At 45.1% G+C, this 21,639-nt stretch overlaps 1 protein-coding gene across 3 annotated transcripts in view; it reads right to left on the bottom strand.

Annotated features, from left to right (window-relative positions):
- LOC146869338 (solute carrier family 12 member 6-like) overlaps window positions 1-21,639 on the bottom strand; it is an 836,907-nt gene that overhangs the window by 522,197 nt on the left and 293,071 nt on the right. For all 3 annotated transcript variants that reach the window (XM_085651026.1, XM_085651041.1, XM_085650987.1), the window contains one exon: window positions 5,675-5,805. In XM_085651026.1, the coding sequence (XP_085507152.1) occupies window positions 5,675-5,805 (131 nt within the window). The remainder of the gene's footprint in view (window positions 1-5,674; window positions 5,806-21,639) is intronic.

Genomic DNA, 21,639 nt, shown 5'->3' with positions numbered 1-21,639 from the left:
GCTGTGTATTGTGCATCTATCGAAATAAAGGTTTTTAAAAAAAAAAAAAAAAAAAAAAATACAGTCTGGTGGAAGATTAAGGTAGCCAATCTCTAAAATTTCAGGTGCCAGATCATAACGTTTAGATTGCTGGGATCTGGATGTCTTATTTCTCCATGGCTCTGAGTGAGCATATTGGGAGTGAGGTGTCGTTTTTAGTGAGGAACTACTGAGAACTCCAACAGGGTTTTGAACCAGGTTTGCCGAGCCCATGTGGGAGGAACTAGGATTAATGTCAAGGACGCCTGTCTGAGCCTCTGAACCAGTAATGGAATGAGTGGGAGAGGCAGAAAAGCGTAGGCAAACATCCCAGACCAATTCATCCACAGTGCATTGCCCTTGGACAATGGGTGAGAATGTCTGGATGCGAAGTTTGGGCATTTTGCGTTTAGGTTTGCGGCGAACAGATCTATGTCTGGAAAGCCCCACATCTGAAAGAATGGGAGGAGAACTTGAGGGTGGAGTTCCCATTCGTGAATCTGTTGTCTTTGACGACTGAGCAGATCTGCAACCTGATTTTTTACTCCTGGAAGGTGATCTGCCAGGAGAAACATTTTGTGACGTATGGCCCATCTCCAGATGGTCCGTGCTAGTTGTGCATATAGTACATTGCTGTCATGTCGTCTGTATGGACCAGGACAGCTTTGCCTACTAGATGAACTTGAAACGCTTTGAGAGCTAGAAAACTTGCTAGCAGCTCTAGATGGTTTATGGAGAGTTGCTTTTGCTGCAGGCTCCACATGCCCTGAATTGTATGTGTTTGGAGATGAGCTCCCCAACCAGTGAGCGATGCGTCTGCTGTTAGCACTATCTGTGGAACTGGGTCGATAAAGGGCCGCCCTTTTGAAAGGTTTTGTGTATTGCACCACTGCAGAGAGCGATGGGTGCGGCCGTCCACCAACACTAGATCCGATAACCGACCCTGAGACTGGTTTCACTGACGTGCTAAGCACTCTTGAAGGGGACGCATGTGAAGTCTTGCGTAAGGGACTATTAGTATGCAAGACGCCATCATCCCTAGTAACTGCATGAACACTCGAGCTGGCAATGAGTGATGAGGCTGAAACTGGCAGAGCAGTTTTTGCATGTTGCGTATTCTGGCCAGATTGGTGTAGGCCAAAGCCTTTTGTGTATCTATTGTGGCTCCCAGATACCCCTGTGTGCTGAATGGCTGTAGATGAGACTTAGACAGGTTTACTGTGAATCCAAGCTCGTGGAGCAACTGCACTCTTTTGCGAGTGTGACAGACAGCTGTTTTACAAGCTGGCTTTTATGAGCCAGTCGTCCAGATATGGGAAGATGTGAATGTGCTGTCTTCGAAGGTGAGCTGCGACTACTGCAAAGCACTTGGTGAAAACTCTGGGTGCGGTTGTTACTCCGAATGGGGGCACCTTGAACTAATAATGCTGTCCTGCTACTACGAACCTTAGGTATTTGCGATGAGCAGGATGTATTGGGATATGAAAATAGGCATGCTTTAAGTCCAGAGTGGACCGGAAGTCACCTTGTTGAAGTAGTGAAAGTACTCGTAGAGTGATCAAGTAAAAGTGGTCTGATTGAATCTATAGATTGAGTTCTCCGAGTTCCAGTATAGGCCTGAGAGATCCGTTCTTATTGGGAATTAAGAAGTATAGGGTGTATACTCCTGTTCCCTGATGTTTTAATGGGACTGGCTCTATTGCTCCTTTTTCTAACAGAGATTGAACCTCTTTTTTAGAAGGGTGAGATGGTTCTGTGACATTGCATATGATCTTGGAAGAATGTTTGGGGGGAGTGTCTGTAAGTTCCAGGCAGTAAACTTATTGAATAATTTGTAGATCCCATTTGTCTGAGGTGATGGTGTTACAGACAGAGAGAAATTGAGAGAGACGTCCCCCAACAGGAGTGGAATGATCAGAGGTTAGTGGAAGCAAGCCACTGTGTTATTAGCGGGGGAAGTGCGTGTGGAGTTGCCTCTGCCTCTTCCCCTACCATTGTTTCCTCTAAAACCTCCTCTAAAATATCCTCTTGATGAGGGCGATTGATTGTTGCCCTTGTAAGAGGAGGAGGGATTTTCTGTGGTAACAGTTTTGGAACCACCCCCTTAAAAGGAGCGGCAAAAGAAACCTCTACTAGCAGGTAATTGTAAAGCCCCCATGGACTTTGCGACCTCAGTATCTTTTTTCATTTTTTCCAGCGACATGTCAACTGCTGGGCCAAATAGGTGTTCCTTGTCAAAAGGTTGATTAAGAATGGAGGCCTGTACCTCAGGTCTGAAACCTGATATTCTTAACCATGCGTGTCTGCGTAGCAACACACTTGTGTTTTCTGCACGTGCTGCTGTGTCTGCTGCATCTAATGCCAGTGGCGTAACGAAAGTTTAAGGGGCACCCTGCAATGTACACAGAGGGGCCCCCACTTCGCGTTTTATCCGGAGGCCTCAGACCGTAGTTCTGTTCTGAGGGGGGCCCCCTGCAGCTGGCCCCCCCCCACCACTGCAGGGGATGCGGGGGCCTGTGTTACGCCCCTGTCTAATGCACATTTGATGGAGGTATTGGTAATGAGTTTTCCTTCTTGTATGAGATCATTTGCCTTAGCTTTATGCTCATCAGGTAGATATTGGATAAGTTTTTCCAACTCATCATAATGAGCGCCATCATATCTGGCTTGCAAAGCCTGAGCAATGCACCAGTGATTAGCTGCCTGAGAAGCTACCCTTTTACCAGAGGCATCAATTAACATGGACTATTTATCAGGAGGAGGAGCTTTACCTGTTTGAGAATTTGCTCTTTTACGAGCAACAGAGACCACCAAAGAGTCTAAGGGCAGTTGACCTTTGATGTAAGCAGGGTCAGTAGGGGCATCTGCATGCTTAAGCATCCCCTTAAGCATTGGTAAAGTGTGTGTTGTTTTCTGAGTGGAGCTTAATGTCTCGAATAAGAAGTCCTCCTCTAAAGTTTCTTTATGTAATTCCACCCCATGATAGTGAGCAGCCCTATTAAGAAGCTCAATATTACCTATATTATCATCAGGAGGTGATGGCCTTGATGGATACAAATCAGGGTAAGTATCTGTATGTCGATCAGTATTATAATCCTTCCATGGATCAACATCGTGTGTGCCTGTTGTCATCCCCTCCCCCTCCCCAACACCCTCATCCTGTGGGTCAGGTGATAGTGGTGGTGGTGGTGGTGAATTAGTGGGGGTAATAAGTAGGTGAGGATTAGTAGGTGAAGAAGGTGGAATATCAGGTGGTGATGGGTTTGTAGCCATATTCCTTTACTTTAGAGGTATATGATGCTCATCCTGATGTGCCAATTTCCTTTTTTCAGGTAACTTGACATGAATATGTCCAGTATCTGGGTTGATAACCAGTTCTTTTTGTTTCGGATCCGGAGTTGGAACATCGGACCAAAAGTCTTTTTCTCTTTAGTTGTAGTTTTCGGCGTCGAGAGTTTCGGCTCCAAACTCTTCGGCACCGAAGATATAGGCTTGGACAAAGATGGAGGCTAGACATGCTTGATTTTCGGTGCCGAGGATTTTGGTTCGGTGCCGCTAAGAGGCTGACTCGATCACGAGCCGAAAGGCTTTTTCTTGGTGCCGACCCTGGCCCGTAGGCAAAGGAAGGACCTGAGCCTTTTAAGGTTTTGGTTGTTGGGTTAAGGGGGTTTCTGTACTCATGGTACGTCGACCCTGTGTATTGTACTCCACTTCTCTCTTCCATGTCGGAGTCGGCTTCGGACACCAATACATGTTGTTCTTCTTCGGCTCTTTGAGCGTGTTCTTGGTTGGAATCTTCTCCGAAGATGTTCGGTACGGAGCCGCCTTGTTGCATTTCGTTACGTCGAGCCCGACGGTCACGGAGCATCTTCTTCGATCGAAACGATCAGCACGCATTGTAGTCCTTCTCGGCATGATCCGGGGACAAGCAGAGATTGCACACTTCGTGCAGGTTGGTGTGCGGAAACTTGGCACGAGACCTGCTAGCGAGCCCAGCGCGGGTAGCCCAACGGCCCTCCACGAGTTGTCGGATCAAAGATTCTTGGTTCGAAACGATAAGCAGAGAATAGGAAACGTGATCGAGAAACAATACAGTCGAGGGTAGTGGACTGCGCGTCGAAGGGAACCCGAGAAACGGTGCCAAACCGGAGCGCAGCAATTCACATCCAAACCCGATGGCGGAAAAAAACAGTTCAACAATGGAGTTGATGCCCATGCGCACTATCACCGAAAGGAGGAGTCACTTACCTCGTGACTGGAAAAGACTTCTTCAAACAAAAACAAAGTGCAAACATCCGGACCCAACACTAGATGCCAGGCTATGCACAGCATGTGATCTACAGCTCACTTGCCTTGAACACAAACTTATTACAGTTGCAATTGTGTATTAGCATATGGGGGTAGCTAGAATTATCTCCAGCTGTATCACTGTTTCACTGCCACATCAATATGGATTTTGAAATGGCACAAAAACCGGACCATTTGCTGCTCTGCTCAACAACAACAAGACAAGACCAGGCCATCATACAGAACCTCACTGCAAAGGGCAAAAAGAGCTCAGGCAATGCCATCCTCTGTCATTAGAAAGACTGTATGGCCTTGTTGGGACAATAACACATCTCCTGATGCCAATGAGTCAAAACCTTAATATGCTGCCTCTGCAAGGTCCCATAAATCTTGAACCAGCGAGGCCTGTGCGGCCACATCTTGCTCCCTAGCCGGGGCTCTCACTATATGACATGGACGCTACCTCTGCCTCCGAACTTGTTCTGAACGTTGTTTCACCAGACAAATGTCATGCCCTGTCATTTCCAGCCACGACAAGACCTGCACCAGTGCAATGAAAAAATATCTTGCCATCTGCCAGCACTATGTAAAGATCCAGCCATAGGAGAGGTTTAATTGTTGCAGTGTGCGCTTGACTTCCAGGAAACTCTGCCTTCTACACTATATTCATCTTGTGTAATAGGGGTAGAAGCAGGTTTTACTGCCCTTCAGTTCTCATAGGCCATGTTTGATAGCTACACGGAAAATATGGTCTCTCTCACAGTAAACAAAAATAAGTGCTCCACCATTGGACATGGGGGCATTCCAGGGGAGATACGGAGTGGATTGGGGGATTAAAGACCACACAGGGACTTTATGTGCCCTCTCCGCAGAGAAGAACTCCCCCAGGAGCACAGTCTGATTTAGCCATATTTAAATCAAATGGACCACAGAAGGATCTTCAATCTTTTCAGGGAGTCCAATGATGCAGATATTATTTTGGCGCAACTGCCCTTCAGCGTCCTCTGATCTATCCTGGAGGAGCTGTATCCCTTTTCTCAAGTTGGTCATCTGTCGCTGGAGATCAGAGGCCGATGGTCTCAAGACTGCTAATATAAATTCAGTCTTACCAACAAGGGCAGGGTGAGCCCACAGCCTGCAGCACTCCAGTCGGGTCACATAGATTAAGGTCTTTGTAATGAGTGCAAATGGGGGTAGGAAATTAGCACCAACCCACTTTGAGCAATAATTGGAGGGCCGAACCTGTTCCACAGTTTCCTGTCTTTCCGTGTGTGTAAACTGGCTAAACAATATTAAACACTTGCTCACATTCCACTAGCAGCTATTTGCAACAATGACACCAGATTCCAAAATTCGCAGAGACACTTACCAAAAAGATTTCAATGGCACCCAGGATGTACATGGAGGCTGCAAAGGTGGTTCCAAGGTAGAAGCAAAGCCCCACTGCTCCTCCGAACTCTGGGCCTAGAGCACGTGAAATCATGAAGTAAGAGCCTCCGGCTGTGAAGGCAAACAAAAGAGACAGGTTGTGAGAGGCTATAAGACTAAGGGATTGAGACGCTTAGCAAGGATGATACACATAGATGAACATCTACTCAGTCGGAGACAATTGAAAACTGAACATCAGAATTTCAGGTTAGTGTGCGAACACTAATATTACTATCAAGACAGAGAGGAGTGACAGCTATTGACGCTGGTTTTAGATTGCAAATATGTTAACTGGATACAAAGGAGGAGGAATTGCTTCTGGTAGGGTCTGGATAGGGTTAAAGGAGTAGGGCCGTTTCTACCATTAGGCAAGGCTAGGCGGCCGCCTAGGGCGGCAAAAGGTGGAGGGCGGCAAAAAACTAAACATGCATGCATGTGCGTAATGCAGTCCCAGGGTACAGAAGGCTCCAACCCTTCAGGACTCAGTGCCCCATTTTGTCGGGGTCAATGAATATCTGTGTTGTTCGGCAGAGTCAGGGGCCCCTCATCACAATCTGCAGGGAGTAGGGGCTGGGCATCATTCTTTGTCACGCTACTGAACGGAGGCCAGAAAGTGAGAACCATGCAGATTCCGGCGATGGAGACTCTTTTTCTGTTGAACCCGCCTGTGCCCCTGGGCAGTGTGCCGACTGCGGGACACGAGAAAAGTGCTGCATATGTTCTCACATGCGTTCAGTATGTGCTATACCATGAGGTGCAGTCTGGGGGTCGGGAAAGTGATAATGGGATACACCGTTCCACCCCTCTACCCCCTCTTCCCACCATCACTCACATTCAAAAGGCCTTACTTGGAGCACACATGCATTTTTCCACCCTTGATGGAACGAGGGCCTAAAAACACCACTAGGCCACAGCCTTACCACGACACAGGGACTGCTGGACCAGGCCTGGCTTAGAAGCCACGTCTCAAGTTTGATGGCACTATATTCCTGTTTCTATTCATGCCTTCCTTTACAGTCCACTGTTGATGTATCGTGACGGCAGGTGTACCGTGAGTGCTGCCTCCTCTGTGCACCTTTACAGATGTTACACTGCCCTCTGCTGGTAGTGCCTGCCACTGTGAGCCTGTATAACTGTCTTCTGGCCTCCGTACTCTGGTAATGTACTGCAGCTGTGCTTCCCCCGTTACTGTCACCTGTCCCTGTGTTAACATTACTGTTGCCATGGGGGCCCACCAGCATTCCGGGATATTTAATACAGATTGAAAACCATGCAGCAGAAACGTGTACATAATATATTGGCACAAAACTCAAAAAGTGACGTCCCGGTCTGTTTAATTAAAAACAAAACAGACATCACTTAAAACTACAGATCTCACATGTGGGGGCCTCGTGGTGGTCTCCTGCTTGGAACAAGCTTTTGGAGATGGTTACAGAGCATGAAAAAACTGACAAGAAGTTTTTGTCCCAAGCTAAGTAAAACTACATTGAAGAGGGTAATAGGAAGCACTTGTGTCGTTTGAATGGAACATTAGTATTCTGTCGCATTTTGAACAAGCATTTGCAATGCACGAGGTCTCGCATTTACGCGAGTTTGAGCTATTGGCATTGTAAATGACAATGCCTTTTATTTATGCTTTGGTTTTTAAAACAGAAATAAAAGGCATCGTCATTTACAATGCCAATAGCTTAAACTCGTGTAAAAGCGAGACCTATTGCATTGCAAATGCTTGAGCTCACATGGGGCCTTCCACCCGTTAAGTACCAAGAGTCCTGGGTGCCTGTGTTATTGTACAGCTGGTACCTGGCCCGCCCCGAAAAAGATTATCCTGGCATTGCTTGATATCTTGTCTACGATAAAGCTTGCTCGGCCTCTAGAATCTCGCCCCATAAAGCAGCATACTATGGGTTGGTTTGATTCTGCGTGGGTCTGTGTATCTGCCCGTGTTGGGTGTGATCGGAGGTGGTAGAGGCCAGTAGCCCTACTGTTCTCCCAACTCAAGCCCATGATAGCATAACTGGGCAATAACTTACATAGCCACAACAATTGACACAGATGACTTACTTTAATACAGATTTGACAGTCCAGATGAGATAGAGAGACACCAAAGCAGGCCTCTATTCCCCAACACCTGGATGACAGGGGGAGAGAGTGATGGTAGTAAAAGGGAGGGGGCAGCATTTTTCAATTCTCGCCTAGGGCAGCAAAACACCTAGAAACGGCCCTGTAAAGGAGGGGATAATCCGCAGAATATTTCCTGTTCTCAGGGAGATAGATTTCTGCCATCTCTTGGAATATACCTGGCATAGAAAGCCAACTACTCCATGAGGAGCTGCGTTTCTTTTTTAATAAATTAAAGAAAGGTATAATTCTGAAACACTTTTGTTCAAAGAGATTATTAGCTAATAAAGTAAGAGCAGTACTTCCAAAAAGAGGCATATTTATATTGAGCAATATTAAACTGGCCTGAAAGGGATAATAATTAGAGCTGTACTTTGAAGCAGTAAAGGTGATAAAATTCATATCTGGTAATAGAGGGACTTGTATCCAATAACGTGTATATAAGATCAAGCTCTTCCAACAAGTAGCTAGTGAGCTACTGGTAGCTCTTCAGTGACCTGCGGGGAGCTCTCCTGTAGACAAAAATCGAAAAGACTATATTTGAGACGAAAACGCGTTTAATCAACAAACCCATAACTTCCAAAGTATATTTAAAACTGATATTGAGTGATACAACTTGCAGAATTGGCAGAGTTATTACAAATATATCTAGCTTGGTGCCAGAAGGGCATTGCAACTGTGGCTGTATTACTCCTAAGAGGCATTCCAAATTGACCAGGCCTTTTTTACATTACTGCTGGCAATCCTACACTGAGGTGATCAGAGCCTGTGATCATGCATACGGTGGCCACTCATGTACTCTTGTTTGATGTATACAACTCAAATAATATTAGTAGCTCTGGATGAATCCATTCTAAATAAGTAGCCCTTATCATGGAATAGGTTGGAGCCCACTGATAAATATCAACATGATCATGATCAAGGGTCCACCCAGACAATAATGGTTGCTTATTAAGTAACTACTAAATATGCAGCAGGCTTTAAAGCAATTACCAGTAATTTCAAAACACATCTTTTCGAGATTGAACCACTAATTGGGAAGTCACAATTGTGGGACTTTTTTTGGGCCCTTTGTTGCCTAATTTTCCCAAACTGTATTTAAGGGCTTGAGTATTGTTTGTTTGTATGAATGAGATATTATGTATTCACAAGCTCAGTTTATATTTTTATCCAGGGGACCTGGTTTACTGTCTGATTACATATTGGTGCATAGCACAGATTTCTTTTTGTTAAGAAATGTTCCTAAATTGATCAGGTTACAAACAAACTTTACATCTCCCCCATTTAAAATCATATTCGACACAATGTATTAGCTTAATACAATTAAATGTGCTCCATTTAACATACTCCTAAAAAGGGTATTAAACATGTATGAGCTACACAGGTCAAGGTAAAAACATGGATACACTCTACTAGAGTGCCCAACGATATTGAGGCAGGAATAGAATCTTCCTCGGGCCAAACACAAATACGCCAGCCAAAGGAAACAGCCCATCCCGGATTGCAGCAGTGATAAAGAAATAGAGGCGGAATCCACCTCCCATTGCAATGTGATATTTGAGCCTAGCACTTCTGGTTCTCTAGATAAGGCCACCAAACATGGTGTTAATTTCCTCCCCACAAAGTTTTTGCAGGCGTTACATCTTCTGTAAGAGAGGGGAGAAAGGCCCCTATCCCTTACTCGCCAGGTTTTAAGCGTTGGTCAAAAGGTGCTGGTTCTTGCCCGATGACAGGGGGAGACCCCTATCCCCCTAATTTTAGCAAAAGTTCTGATGGTTTGTCTAGGCAAGATTGATATATTTTAATTCTTGGAGGAACAAATTCCAATTCAAAACAAGTTGATCCAGAGGTGAACAAGTCCTTTATTTGCACTCTCACATAGGAGTGGGTATGAAGGATGAGAAAAAGAGGTGGCACAGCCAACACGTGTTTCGCCCCCTACATGGCCTATAGGCCTGGGGCTTCTTCAGGGCTGTACAGTAAGTGTAAATAAAAGCCATTTGGGAGTATGCAGATACATACAAAAGTATATAGCACGAGAGTTTAGAGATAACAAACCAGTGGGTCAAGATGTGAAAGCGCGTTGGGAGGAGAAAGCAAAACGAGAGGATGAATGAACAGGGTGATAGACATTACAGAACAGCGAGTATATAGTTGACAGCGGAGAATTAGTGAGGGAATGGGTAGTGCATTACAAGGGAAAAACAAAAAGGGGGGGTTTTGTAATGCAAAGGTCACGTGAGGGTTAGAGAGGGAGATGCAGTAAGTATCAATATGTATAAGTTTAGATACAGTGTGTAACATATTATAGAATAAAACACGATAATGATCATAACACATGTCCATATTTTAGAACAGCATTTCAAGAGTCATTTTATTGCTTTCCAATAGGTTGGCTGATTGTGTCCATAATGAGAGTTGTGCTGCAGTTAATCCATCGCGGTGTTCGATGGATGTGTACAGGCTAACAATGTCAATAGAGACTAGTATGAAATCTGATTCCCAAGTTATATCTTGGAGTTTATTAAGAATGTCTTTTGTGTCTTGGATGAAATACGGTATTTCTTTCATAAGTCCCTGTAGTTTTCTGTCCACGTACTCTCCTATCCGTGAGCAAGGGGAATTGATTCCTGCTATGATAGGTCTTCCAGGTGGGGGGTAGATGCCTTTATGTATTTTGGGAAGGAGGTAGAGGGTTGGCATGGTGGGGTATGGTATATATAGGAATGATTTTTCTGATTGGGATATAAGTCCCAAGGTATACCATTTGTCAAGTCTGGTTTTGATAGATTTGAGGATATCTGTGGTGGGATCGCTCGTGAGGAGTTCATAACAGGTGTTATCCCCAAGTTGTCGATTTGCTTCTAGTATGTAATCATCTATGTGTATTGTGACTGGGTTACCTCCTTTGTCAGCCTCTTTCACTATCAGGTGATAACCCTTTACCAACTCATTACCAACTCATCACCTTGCTGCCCGTGATCCGGTACCGACCTTGTAAATATACAACCTTTACTTATCTATATTCCATATAATAATGTCTTGTTGGCCCTCAATGTCTTATATACGCATTGTTATTGTCGTTACCTCACCTTTATGTTCCATGTTCTATGACTTGTCGAAATTCTCAATTTTTTGTCGTTGCACCTATGTGGATCACATTCCATTTACCCTGTATATTGTAACAACCACGTGTTCAATCTCTGTTTATGGCCCTTACTGACATACCAACTGTATATAACAATGTTTTTCCTCGTACACTTAAATGACTTGTGGCCTATGGAACCCTTGATGTCTTCGGTTTTGGTGACCTATAATCACGTACTGCTTTTTCTTTGTTCTAAAATATGGACATGTGTTATGATCATTATCGTGTTTTATTCTATAATATGTTACACACTGTATCTAAACTTATACATATTGATACTTACTGCATCTCCCTCTCTAACCCTCACGTGACCTTTGCATTACAAAACCCCCCCTTTTTGTTTTTCCCTTGTTATGCACTACCCATTCCCTCACTAATTCTCCGCTGTCAACTATATACTCGCTGTTCTGTAATGTCTATCACCCTGTTCATTCATCCTCTCGTTTTGCTTTCTCCTCCCAACGCGCTTTCACATCTTGACCCACTGGTTTGTTATCTCTAAACTCTCGTGCTATATACTTTTGTATGTATCTGCATACTCCCAAATGGCTTTTATTTACACTTACTGTACAGCCCTGAAGAAGCCCCAGGCCTATAGGCCATGTAGGGGGCGAAACACGTGTTGTCTGTGCCACCTCTTTTTCTCATCCTTCATACCCACTCCTATGTGAGAGTGCAAATAAAGGACTTGTTCACCTCTGGATCAACTTGTTTTGAATTGGAATTTGTTCCTCCAAGAATTAAAATATATCAATCTTGCCTAGACAAACCATCAGAACTGTTACATCTTCTGTGACAGAAATCCACTGGTGGCTTCTATAAGCACTCTACCATCATGAGTGCTTCTGAGCACCACTCTCTAGGGGCATGCGACTTGAGGTCTGAATGCCTCACACCTCATGGCCTGGCAGGGCAGATCTTTCAGTGAGCTGCAATGGCAGTTTTTTAAACTGTGTCCTGCCACAGGACATCGCAGTCCCCCTCTTCTAGAAAGTATTTATTTGATTGACTCCTCAGCAGTCAGTCGGCTCCATCTTTAAAAAAAAAAAAAAAAAAAAAAAAAAGCTAAAGGCGTTTTGCCTCTAAGCATGCTGTACAACTTCAAGGTCTCTTTCCCCAAACTTGTTGAAAAGAGGTGGACAGCCAGCAACCACAGCCACATTGAAGCACAGAACAGTTGCTCAGACTCTAGTGGTGTAAGACCCCAAAACCAGCAGGTAGTTTTTGCCCAAAACGGATACTATGTATTTCAACTCTGGGAATAGTTTCAGACAGTTGCTAACATATGCTAATTCCTCCCACACTGTCCAGTTCTAGACTTTGCTCCATAGTGTCAGAATGACACTGAAGTGTAATTGGGAGCCTCATGTCAGGGAAGACCCTCAACAAAGGTACAAAAGAGTGAAAGGCTTCCCCATTGTTTGAAATGGGGGTCTCTAGTTGGCAAACGTAGGTACCTTTGTCCAAATAGGGACCCTTGCTTCTAGTCGGGGTAAGCGGGATAAATTCCTAAAATAACTGCTGCTCACCCCCTTGGTAGCTTGGCACGAGCAGACAGGCTTATCTCAGAGGCAGAGTGTAAAGCATTTGTGAACACATACAGTAATACAGTGAAAACACTACAAATGGACACCACGCCAGTTTAGAAAAATAAGTAATCTTTATCTAAACCAAAACAAGACCAAACGACAAAAATCCACAATACAATATTAAAAATAAGGCTTTCAAATGGTAGAAATAGTTCAGTTCAATGCAAGTTGTAAATGCAACACTTTTATCATAAAGTACCTTGGATGTGTCACGCAAAACAAACAAAATGGCCGCAGGGAAGGTGATGTGTCGGTTCCTTACACACAAGAAAGGTGATGCGTCGGTTCCTTGCTTCGAGGGGTGATGAGTCGGTTCCGTACTGCAGCGCAGGGGAGGTGATGCATCGGTTCCTTACCAGAGAGGAGGTGATGCGTCGGTTTCTTAATGTGTGTGGAGGTGATGCGTCTGTTTCTTACTGCATCCACCAACGATGCGACAGTCTTGGCGCCTCGATGCGTCGATCCGGTACGATGCGTGGTTTCATGCAGCAGCACAGCAGGCTTGCATCGGGGTCGGTGCGGTGACCTCGGACTTCAGAGATCGTGCCACCCGATGCATCGTGCGGCGATTTAGCGAGCCGCGGCAGGCGCTGCGGCGGCTTCTTCGGCGATGCGTCAGAAATAGGTGCGGATGCAGCACGCTTCTTCAATGTTGCATCAATTTTCCAGCTCCCAGCGATTAACAGCCTCCAGAGGTCCTAAACAGCAGCAGGCACCTCTTTGGCGGTTGGAATTCCCAGCAAGGAAATTCAGGGGAGCTGGTGGTGAAGTCTTTGCGTCCGTGAGACTTCAGAACAGGAAGCAAGCTCAGTTTCAAGCCCTTGGGAGATATTCTTGCAAGCAGATGACAAAGCAAACAGCAAAGTCCTTTTTCTCCTTTCCTTGGCAGCAAGCAGCCACTGCAGGTAAACCTCAGACAACAAACAGCACAGGGGCAGTATTCCTCCTCAGCTTCTCTGGTTCTTCTCCATGGTAAAGGTTCCTCTAGATTCCCAGATGTGATCTAAAAGTCTGGGGCCCTCTTTTTATACGCCAAAATCCTTTGTTCTCTGAAGGCAGAGAGTGTCTGTACCCAGCCAAAACCAGTTCTGTCCTTACTGGTGCAGCTTCCTGGCAGGAGGTGGAGACAGCATTGTTGAAGGCAGACCAGGCCCATTCAGGTGAAAGGAAATCTCCTCCCCCTACTCTAAATGCAGCCCAGGTCTATTCAGCCCAGCCCTGGCTCATCAGATTTCTGGAGCTGCTGCCCCTCTAAAGCCCCTGTCATCCAAAAGCCGGACATGTAATACACAAATCTAGCAGAGGACACACTGGATGGTTAGGCAAGAAAATACCTACTTTCTAAAAGTGGTATTTTCAAACACAGAATGTAAAAATCACCCTCACTAAAAGATGCACTTTAACATTCCGAGTACAGGCATACTAGACTTTATTTTTCCACCTTGTTCCCAGGGCCAGCTATGTTTATAAGATGTTATAAACAAACTCCCCATTCTGTCTTATGGGAACAAGTAACTTTGCAATAGTGAAAAACAAAATTAACAGCATTTCACTATCAGGACATGCCACACAAATCAGGCCATGTCCTACCTTTTACATATGATGCACCCTGTCCACAGGGGTACCTTCGGCCTATCTTAAGGGTGAATAATATGTAGAAAAGGGAAGGTTTAGGGACTGCCAAGTGTGTGCGTTTGCCAAGTCGACATGGCATTCCCAAACTGCACACAGGCTCTGCAATGACAGGCCAGAGTTAGATTTTACAGGCTGCTTCTGTGGGTGGCACAATCAGTGCTGCAGCCCACTAGCAGCATTTGATTTCAGGCCCTGGGCACACACAGTGCACTATACAGGGTCTGGCAAGTAAACCAAATATGCCAATCATGGCATCATTAATTCATAACAGTAATTTACAAAGGGAGCACTTGCACCTTGGCACTGAACAGCAGTGGCAAAGTACCCAAAGCATCTAGACCAGCAAAACGGAGTCCAACACACAGCAAAAACACAGGATGCAAAGGCAAAAATGCATGGCAGACCCACACCAATGGTGCCAGGTGTAACACCCACTTAACTACCACTTCACATGTTGGTGTAAAACGTCTAATGAACAATGGAGCAGGAAAGGGCAGCGGCTCTTACATATACTCCTAAAAAAAAAAACTCTCTTCTGTGACATAGACCCCCCATGAATGCTTTGGAGTGGTCTTGAAATTCACACTGCTGTGTTGGATTTATCCAACCTCCATTTTATGTACCACTCTAGTTCAGGAAATCAAAAGCGATTCCATGTTGCAGCAGACCCAAGTGACAATGCTCCACCCACAATAAACTGCACATGTATACAATACACACATGCTCTACATTGCCCACATGGAAGGAGTAAATTACCAATTTAAAACACAGGAGAGGCCAACAGGCAACTCTATACGGAAAGCAACAGGTAAAAAGGACCCTCTTGTCATAATTTGCTGCTGGCACCACTGTCAGTCTTTTAAAGCCTGTAGTGAAAGAGGCACTCTTGGGGTTTGGCACCCTATAATGACCTTAAACTACCACCATTTTAACTGACTTTAGTGTGTAATTTTCCCCTAGCCTGGATTTATGAGACGGTCCTGCATATGCCTGCTTCTCTTCGGTCTTGTAATCTTCTTGTTTTTCAGTGGGAGCTGTCATGGAGTAGAACAGTACATTAATATTATGAGTTCTTACTATTGGCTTTGACGTGGCCTCATGTCATCTTGCTTTCTGACTCTACCTTGCTCTAAGCTTTTCTGTGTGCCCAGCAGTGCTTGCAAGTTGTCTGGGTTATGAGACTTTGCCTTACTTCTGCGTACACAGCACACTCAAGATCTTTCTGCTCCTCACTTTTTTTTCGCTCTTCACTGACCAGAGTGAACTGGAACATGTTGTGAGAAGTGTACTGTGGAATGTACAACTCTGCCTCAGAGCCAAAACATGGGAGCTTGGCCAGCCTCCGTCTTGGCCTTGACGCAGACGGGTACCAGCCAGCTCGTTTTTTTCTAATGAGAAGGGGGCAAGATTTTCTAGAAGCTTAACTTCCCGTTGAGTAATGGTATTAAAGCTGGGTGCTTTCGGGGGCCAGGTGGAAGTTCACCATAGAATAGACGTATTGCTGTGGAGGTGACGGAACTTGGGCCCTGACTGAACTCCTTCCTGGGCTGTTGAAAGGACTTCCCCAGCTAGAGTTGGCAAGGATGTTGCAGAATCAGTCAGTGAGGTGTTCCTAACCATTTATATGTATATATTTTCTACTCTTTGCTATTTGTATATATACTGCATTTTATTCTAATTGTTTGTTGTAGTTAATAGGCATTTGGGAGTCTGCAATTACTGATATATTCGGCCTGCCTTTTTAAAATATTGCATTAATAAACTTGTGTGTCAGTTTAAATGCACCAGAATTTGTCTTCTTGCCTCACCTTTGGGAGTGCTGTGCAAAGTGTGTGATTTAAAGGTGCAGTGGTACATTTGCCTCTCTGTAGGGGAGTGCACGGTTTGGGTGTGTCCTTTTAGTGAAAAGCACATTCATTACACAGCCCAAGTGATGGTAGTCACGCTCAACAAATAAGGGCACACATGCATGCTACTGAGTCCAGCTCTTGGTCTCACTGTGTCACAGGAATCACTGGACGTGGCTTGCCAGTCTCAGAATTCCCATGCCCTTATTCTGAGAAAAAGGGTGCCTCTGCCAATGTAACAAATCTTCTCCCTAGGTACAAATCCCCCTATATTTAGTATCCACTTGTCTTCTAACATCTCACTGTCATGTCCCCCGTAATCTGTATAAAGGGGTGTATACTCCACAGCGAAATACTGATTGCGAATGGTGGAAGTTTCGTAACATTCTGAAATGCCCATACGTTACCCACTTGCCTAATGTAAGAAAAGTGCCTCGGAACATTACCACCCATCATGAGTAGGTCCGGCATTTTCAGACAGTGTTAAGCCAATACACATGTTGTAATTTAAAACAATTACATGTCTGAGACCTCCAGCCCACCTTTCCACCAGGTCAACTTTGTGTCCAACTACTTTTTTTTCCTGCTAACACCAGGAATACTAGTTGCCGATCCAATTTTTCAAGGGCTAGGGATATAGGTCCCAATTTAGAGTTTGGCTGGCAGGTACTTTGGGGCATATGTACGAAGCATAATTGCCATCGCAAGTGCCACAAATCTGAAAATCGGGCCATTTGAGATTACAAAATGCTTTTCCTGATGTTTAAACACCAAAACTGTGAATCCCAAGAATAGCAGTTTGGGTGTAGAAATCGCTATTTGGAAGGGATGTGTTTGGGCGCCCCTTCTAAGCAGCAATATCCAGCGTTATGTCTCAAGGTTTTGTGACCAAAATGCGGTTGGAAAACCTTGATATTTTACCACCAACTCAAAGATGGTGGTAATGCCCTCGCAAATTGGAAGGGGTCCAGTGGGACCCCTTCCCCTTTGAGAATGTCGGAAAAACATTTGTTAAGAGCAGGCAGAGGAACCACAGACCACTGCCTGCTCTTAAAAAAATGAAAACAAAATGTTTCATTTTTCATTGTTAAAACACATCCCGTTTTTCCTTAAGGAAAACGGGTTGCATTTTAACAACAGCAAAAGAAAAACCTTTATTTAAAAGCAATCACAAACATGGTGGTCTGCTGCCCTCCTCAGGCCACCATCCCAGTGATGGCAGCCATTCCTAATACATTGCAAACTGCGTCCAACCTCATTACTATTCATGAGGCAGGTCAATTTGCGACCCACCAGGAATCGAAAGTAGGAAAACAAAAATGTTCATACATAAGGAATAGCGATTTCCAAACAGCAATTCGGATAAAATTGCCATTTGGAAATCACTATTTCTACTCTTTCTACACCTGGCTCTCTGTCACATACTTGAGAGATCTCCTGCCTGCCTTATTACAAATGCATTAGACTGTAATGCTTTTGTAATAAGGTGGACATGATATCCGTCATGTTTGTGATGGAGTACCGATCTGCCAACCTCTAAATGAGGCCCGCAGGCACACATGGGTATCGCAGCAGGAATACCTTTGCCAGTGAGACCTTGCCCATTATCGACAGTTGCAATGTATTCTAGAAAACAATAAAAAACTGTAGTCCTGCCAAAATCTGACCTATATTCAGTGAATGAAAGGCTTCCCGTGTAGTGTGATATGTAAGTGCCTAAGTAGTGAAAACTGGAGATTGTCCAGGTAAGGCCAACATCAAGGTAATTATTCTTCTCCAGCATGCTGAGGCACAATAAATGCATGCGCTCGCAAGGCTGTGAAGTACATGGCTAAGATATCAGATATTAACAGAGTTCTTCTCAGTGGTATACACCCACATTAATCGTACCCTGAATGTACTGGACTTGCTGAGGAAGCAGAAGAGCCTTCAAAGTCACAGTGTCTAGGAAGCCAATTCTAAAGGGAAAACCCATGACAAAGAACCCCCATGAATGCTTTGGAGTGGTCTTGATATTCACACTGCTGTGTTGGATTTATCCAACCTCCATCTTATGTACCACTCCAGTTCAGGAAATCAAAAGCGAAGTACGCGAAGAATGCCCAGGCTGAAGATGGGAGTTCAGCTCTTTATGGAGAACCCCATGGTGCAGAGCAATAAAATCATAATTTTCAAGTGGTTCAAAACCGATTGAGACAAGCCTACATTTAGCTGCCAGTGGCTGAGGTACATGTATTGCAAACCTAAGAAAAGCCATGTCCACGGACATCACTTTCATGATCATCTGGTGGGGCCAAAGTAAGGCAGAAGGGCAGGACGGTAAACCGGTAGTGCTCTGACCACATGACAAATCGGAGGAAAAGCCTGTAAGCCTTCAGGATCGGCACAAGGACACAATCCAGTTCCTGGGATACAAGGCTTAAGCATCTTGAAATTGTCCTATCCATGGAAGGTGTTCGGAGCCCCGAGACCCAGTATCAGCCTTAGGCCCCTGTTCTTCTAGCACAATAAGAGGTATCAGAAGCAACATTGGGTGCTCCTCTATGCTTCAGGTACCACTTCAATAGCACCTTTGGGGAGCAGTCTCCGACTACTGCGGCTAAAATGGCAGCACATTCTGCCAATGTCTGGCCACAACCTAGTGGATTGAGGAGATGTATAGACAACAAGAAGAGGGCATAACCAAAATGAACAACCTGAAGGTTGTCCAAAATAACTGCATGCCGGCAGGAAGGCAAAATCAAAGTGTGAATCCTACAGGTCCTAAATGACCATTGGAAGGAAATCTAAAGTTGCTTAAGGGCAATATCGGCTAGTGAAGAATAGGATAAGGACTTTAGCATCTATTGTTGCCCCCATCCTCTGCCACCACGCCTTCCTTTGAAGCCTTGAAAAGGCTGCACTGACTGCTGGAGAGGGCTGCCTCCATCAGTAGGCATGGCTCATTCATTAAACCCAGAACCTCTCGCATGACTGGTATAGCTGGTAAAAAGGGGAAAGGGAGCTGTAGCCTGGCAGTCCTTAAAGCACTCCAGTGCCAAATCTACCTTCATTCGCTCTGTCAAATAGCATATTCATTACCTGGAGGTCTCCATAGAATCTAGTAGCACCCATCCAAGCGTGCTGTCCAGCATAAACGCTGTTGCCCATGGAATGGCAGACATTGTTTGTAGTGTCTAGAATACCTCGAAGGATATATTTTCCCACAACCTGGCAATAAAGCCACTGGCATTCTGAATGTCGAGGTCGAAGACGACATCAGTATAACGGGGGGGGGAGGTAAATTGTCCCTCCCTCTAGTCATCTCTGTTGTGGTGAACTGAAAATGATGTTGGGGCAAGGGAACACAAGCAGAATCTTCCCAAGCCACAGTATGCACTTTTTTATCTTGTAGCATAACATAAGCTGAGACCTGTCTAAAATCGGTTCCAATCAAAGATGTCGCAAAGTCTTTTCCTCTGAGGTAAATTATTAGTTTTGGCTTCTCAAAGGGAATGTGTGAAAAAGGGGGTGGTGTTGAGATGCATCTTGATCCTATTTTTAATTGCATTCACTGCCCCTTGCTATACATTTATGATGGGTACTTCTAACAGCAGATTTCTCACCTTGTGAATATCTCCTGGTGCCACACTGGATCCAGAAAACTCAAAAATAAGTTCTCCTGTGCACCTGTAGGTGGCGTAGTGCAACATCGTTCCACTCAGGAAGTGATGAGCAGAGCAGGAAATAAGTGCCACCCATGTGCTCTGACATCAGTTTCTTTCGTAAGCTTGCCCAGTCTCTTAGAGGAGGAGCCAATCAGCAAATTGGAAGATTCCTAAGGTGGAACATTTTTAGATGGAAAAAAGCCCACTCCACAGAACAGAGAAGTGTCTCCACCACAACCACAGATTCCTTGCCTTACGATTAGATACCAAAGAGTTCCTCTGTGGTGGTTCTATGGAATGTCTCAGACTAAAAGGTCCTGCAGATTCCGAACAGGCAAAATGCTCATCCTGGTGGACCAGACTGTCTAGGAAACAGTGCTTTGCAAACATGTGCACTGGTACCTATGTAGCTGCCACACACAGCTTTGGCTCTTAGGGAATGAGCCCTCAGACATTCTCGAGGCTGCTTCTTAGCCAATGCGCAGTTGATCTCAATGCAGAGGACTATCCATGAGGAGATGGTCAACTTCTGCACTGCTTTGCCCTAGAAAACCCCAAAGAGACCTGATCAACTATCCAATGTTTTTTGATGTGATCGAAGTACAAGTTGAGCGCTCTCTTTTCCTCTTTAAAGGGATGAGGCGGTGCAAAGGAGGTCAGGAGAGTGAGGGCGTGTGCGATGTGAAAAGGTGTCACCACCTTCATCAAGAACACAGCTCAAGTCCTACACAAGTTTGTCCTGGTAAAAAAATTGTATAATGTGGTTGGAACGAGGGTGCCTGCAGCTTACACAGTGTGCTGATGTTATCACAACCATCATTTTTGATTTGAAGAGGCGCAATTGACAACTGTAAACCGGTTCAAAGGGAGCACACATGAGAAAAGTAAGGAACACATTTTAGTCCCACTTTGCCATCTTAAAGAGCATCAGCAGAAACATATGTTGCACAACTTTACGAAAACGCATCACAACAGATGATTTGAACAACGACAGCTGACTGTGGCAGCCCAGCCTTCAACAGCCAGTTGTTGAGGTAGGGCAAGACTGGTACACCAGACAATGGGCAGCGACCAACACCATCACCTTTCTGAATAGCCATGGGGCACCAGTGAGCTCGAAAGTGAGCACAGCAAACTGAAAAGGCTAGTCCCTCCCCCCCCCTTGAACTGGTGGTAGCCCTTGTGAGCCTGTAGTACAGGGATGTGAAAACAGGTGTCCAACCGGTTCAATGCCACAATCCAGAATCCGGGATATAGAGCAGAAAGAACCTGGGTTAGCGTGATCATCTTACATTTGTCCTTGTGGAGGAAGGCACTGAGAGGGGGAAATCCCATATTGGACAGAGGCCTCCAATCTTTGGCACATGAAAGTAGCAGGAATAACATCCAGTCCCCACTTCTGAGACCGGTATCCTCTCTATGGTTCCTTTGGTCAAAAGAGGCTGAATCTCCTGGTGTGAAACGGACAGATGGGCCTCCAAAAGCTGCTCTGATGTAGGTGGCACATGTGGTGGGGTGAAAAAGAATGGTAAGCTATAACCCCGTTGGACAATTTGAAGAACCCACCTGTCAAATGTAATATTCCACCACTACCGGAGGAGGGGCTGACCCTACATACTACTGGATGGTTTTATGCACCTCAGCAGGGCACTAAAGAGATTTTGTGGTTGCTGACAAAAGGGCAGGGGATTGGTATCCACCCTGCACCTGATGGCCTGTTGCTGCATGGTCGGCCCACATCTCTGACCTTGCAAGGGCTAGGCCTTTTGTGTAGACAGCGGGCTTGATACTGTGGATACGTCAAGCACCTGGCATATCCCCAAATAGAGCAAAAATCCTGAAGAGGGGCTGTTGGACTGGTGACTAAAGGTCCCAAGAGCGTGCCATTGCTGGGCTCTTTTTAAAATGATCCAGGGCTG

The sequence above is a fragment of the Triturus cristatus genome, chromosome 1_1, assembly GCF_964204655.1.
Source record: "Triturus cristatus chromosome 1_1, aTriCri1.1, whole genome shotgun sequence".
Classification (NCBI taxonomy): domain Eukaryota; kingdom Metazoa; phylum Chordata; class Amphibia; order Caudata; family Salamandridae; genus Triturus; species Triturus cristatus.
Note: the sequence above shows the minus strand (reverse complement) of the source record. Positions and strands in the feature narration are given on the sequence as shown.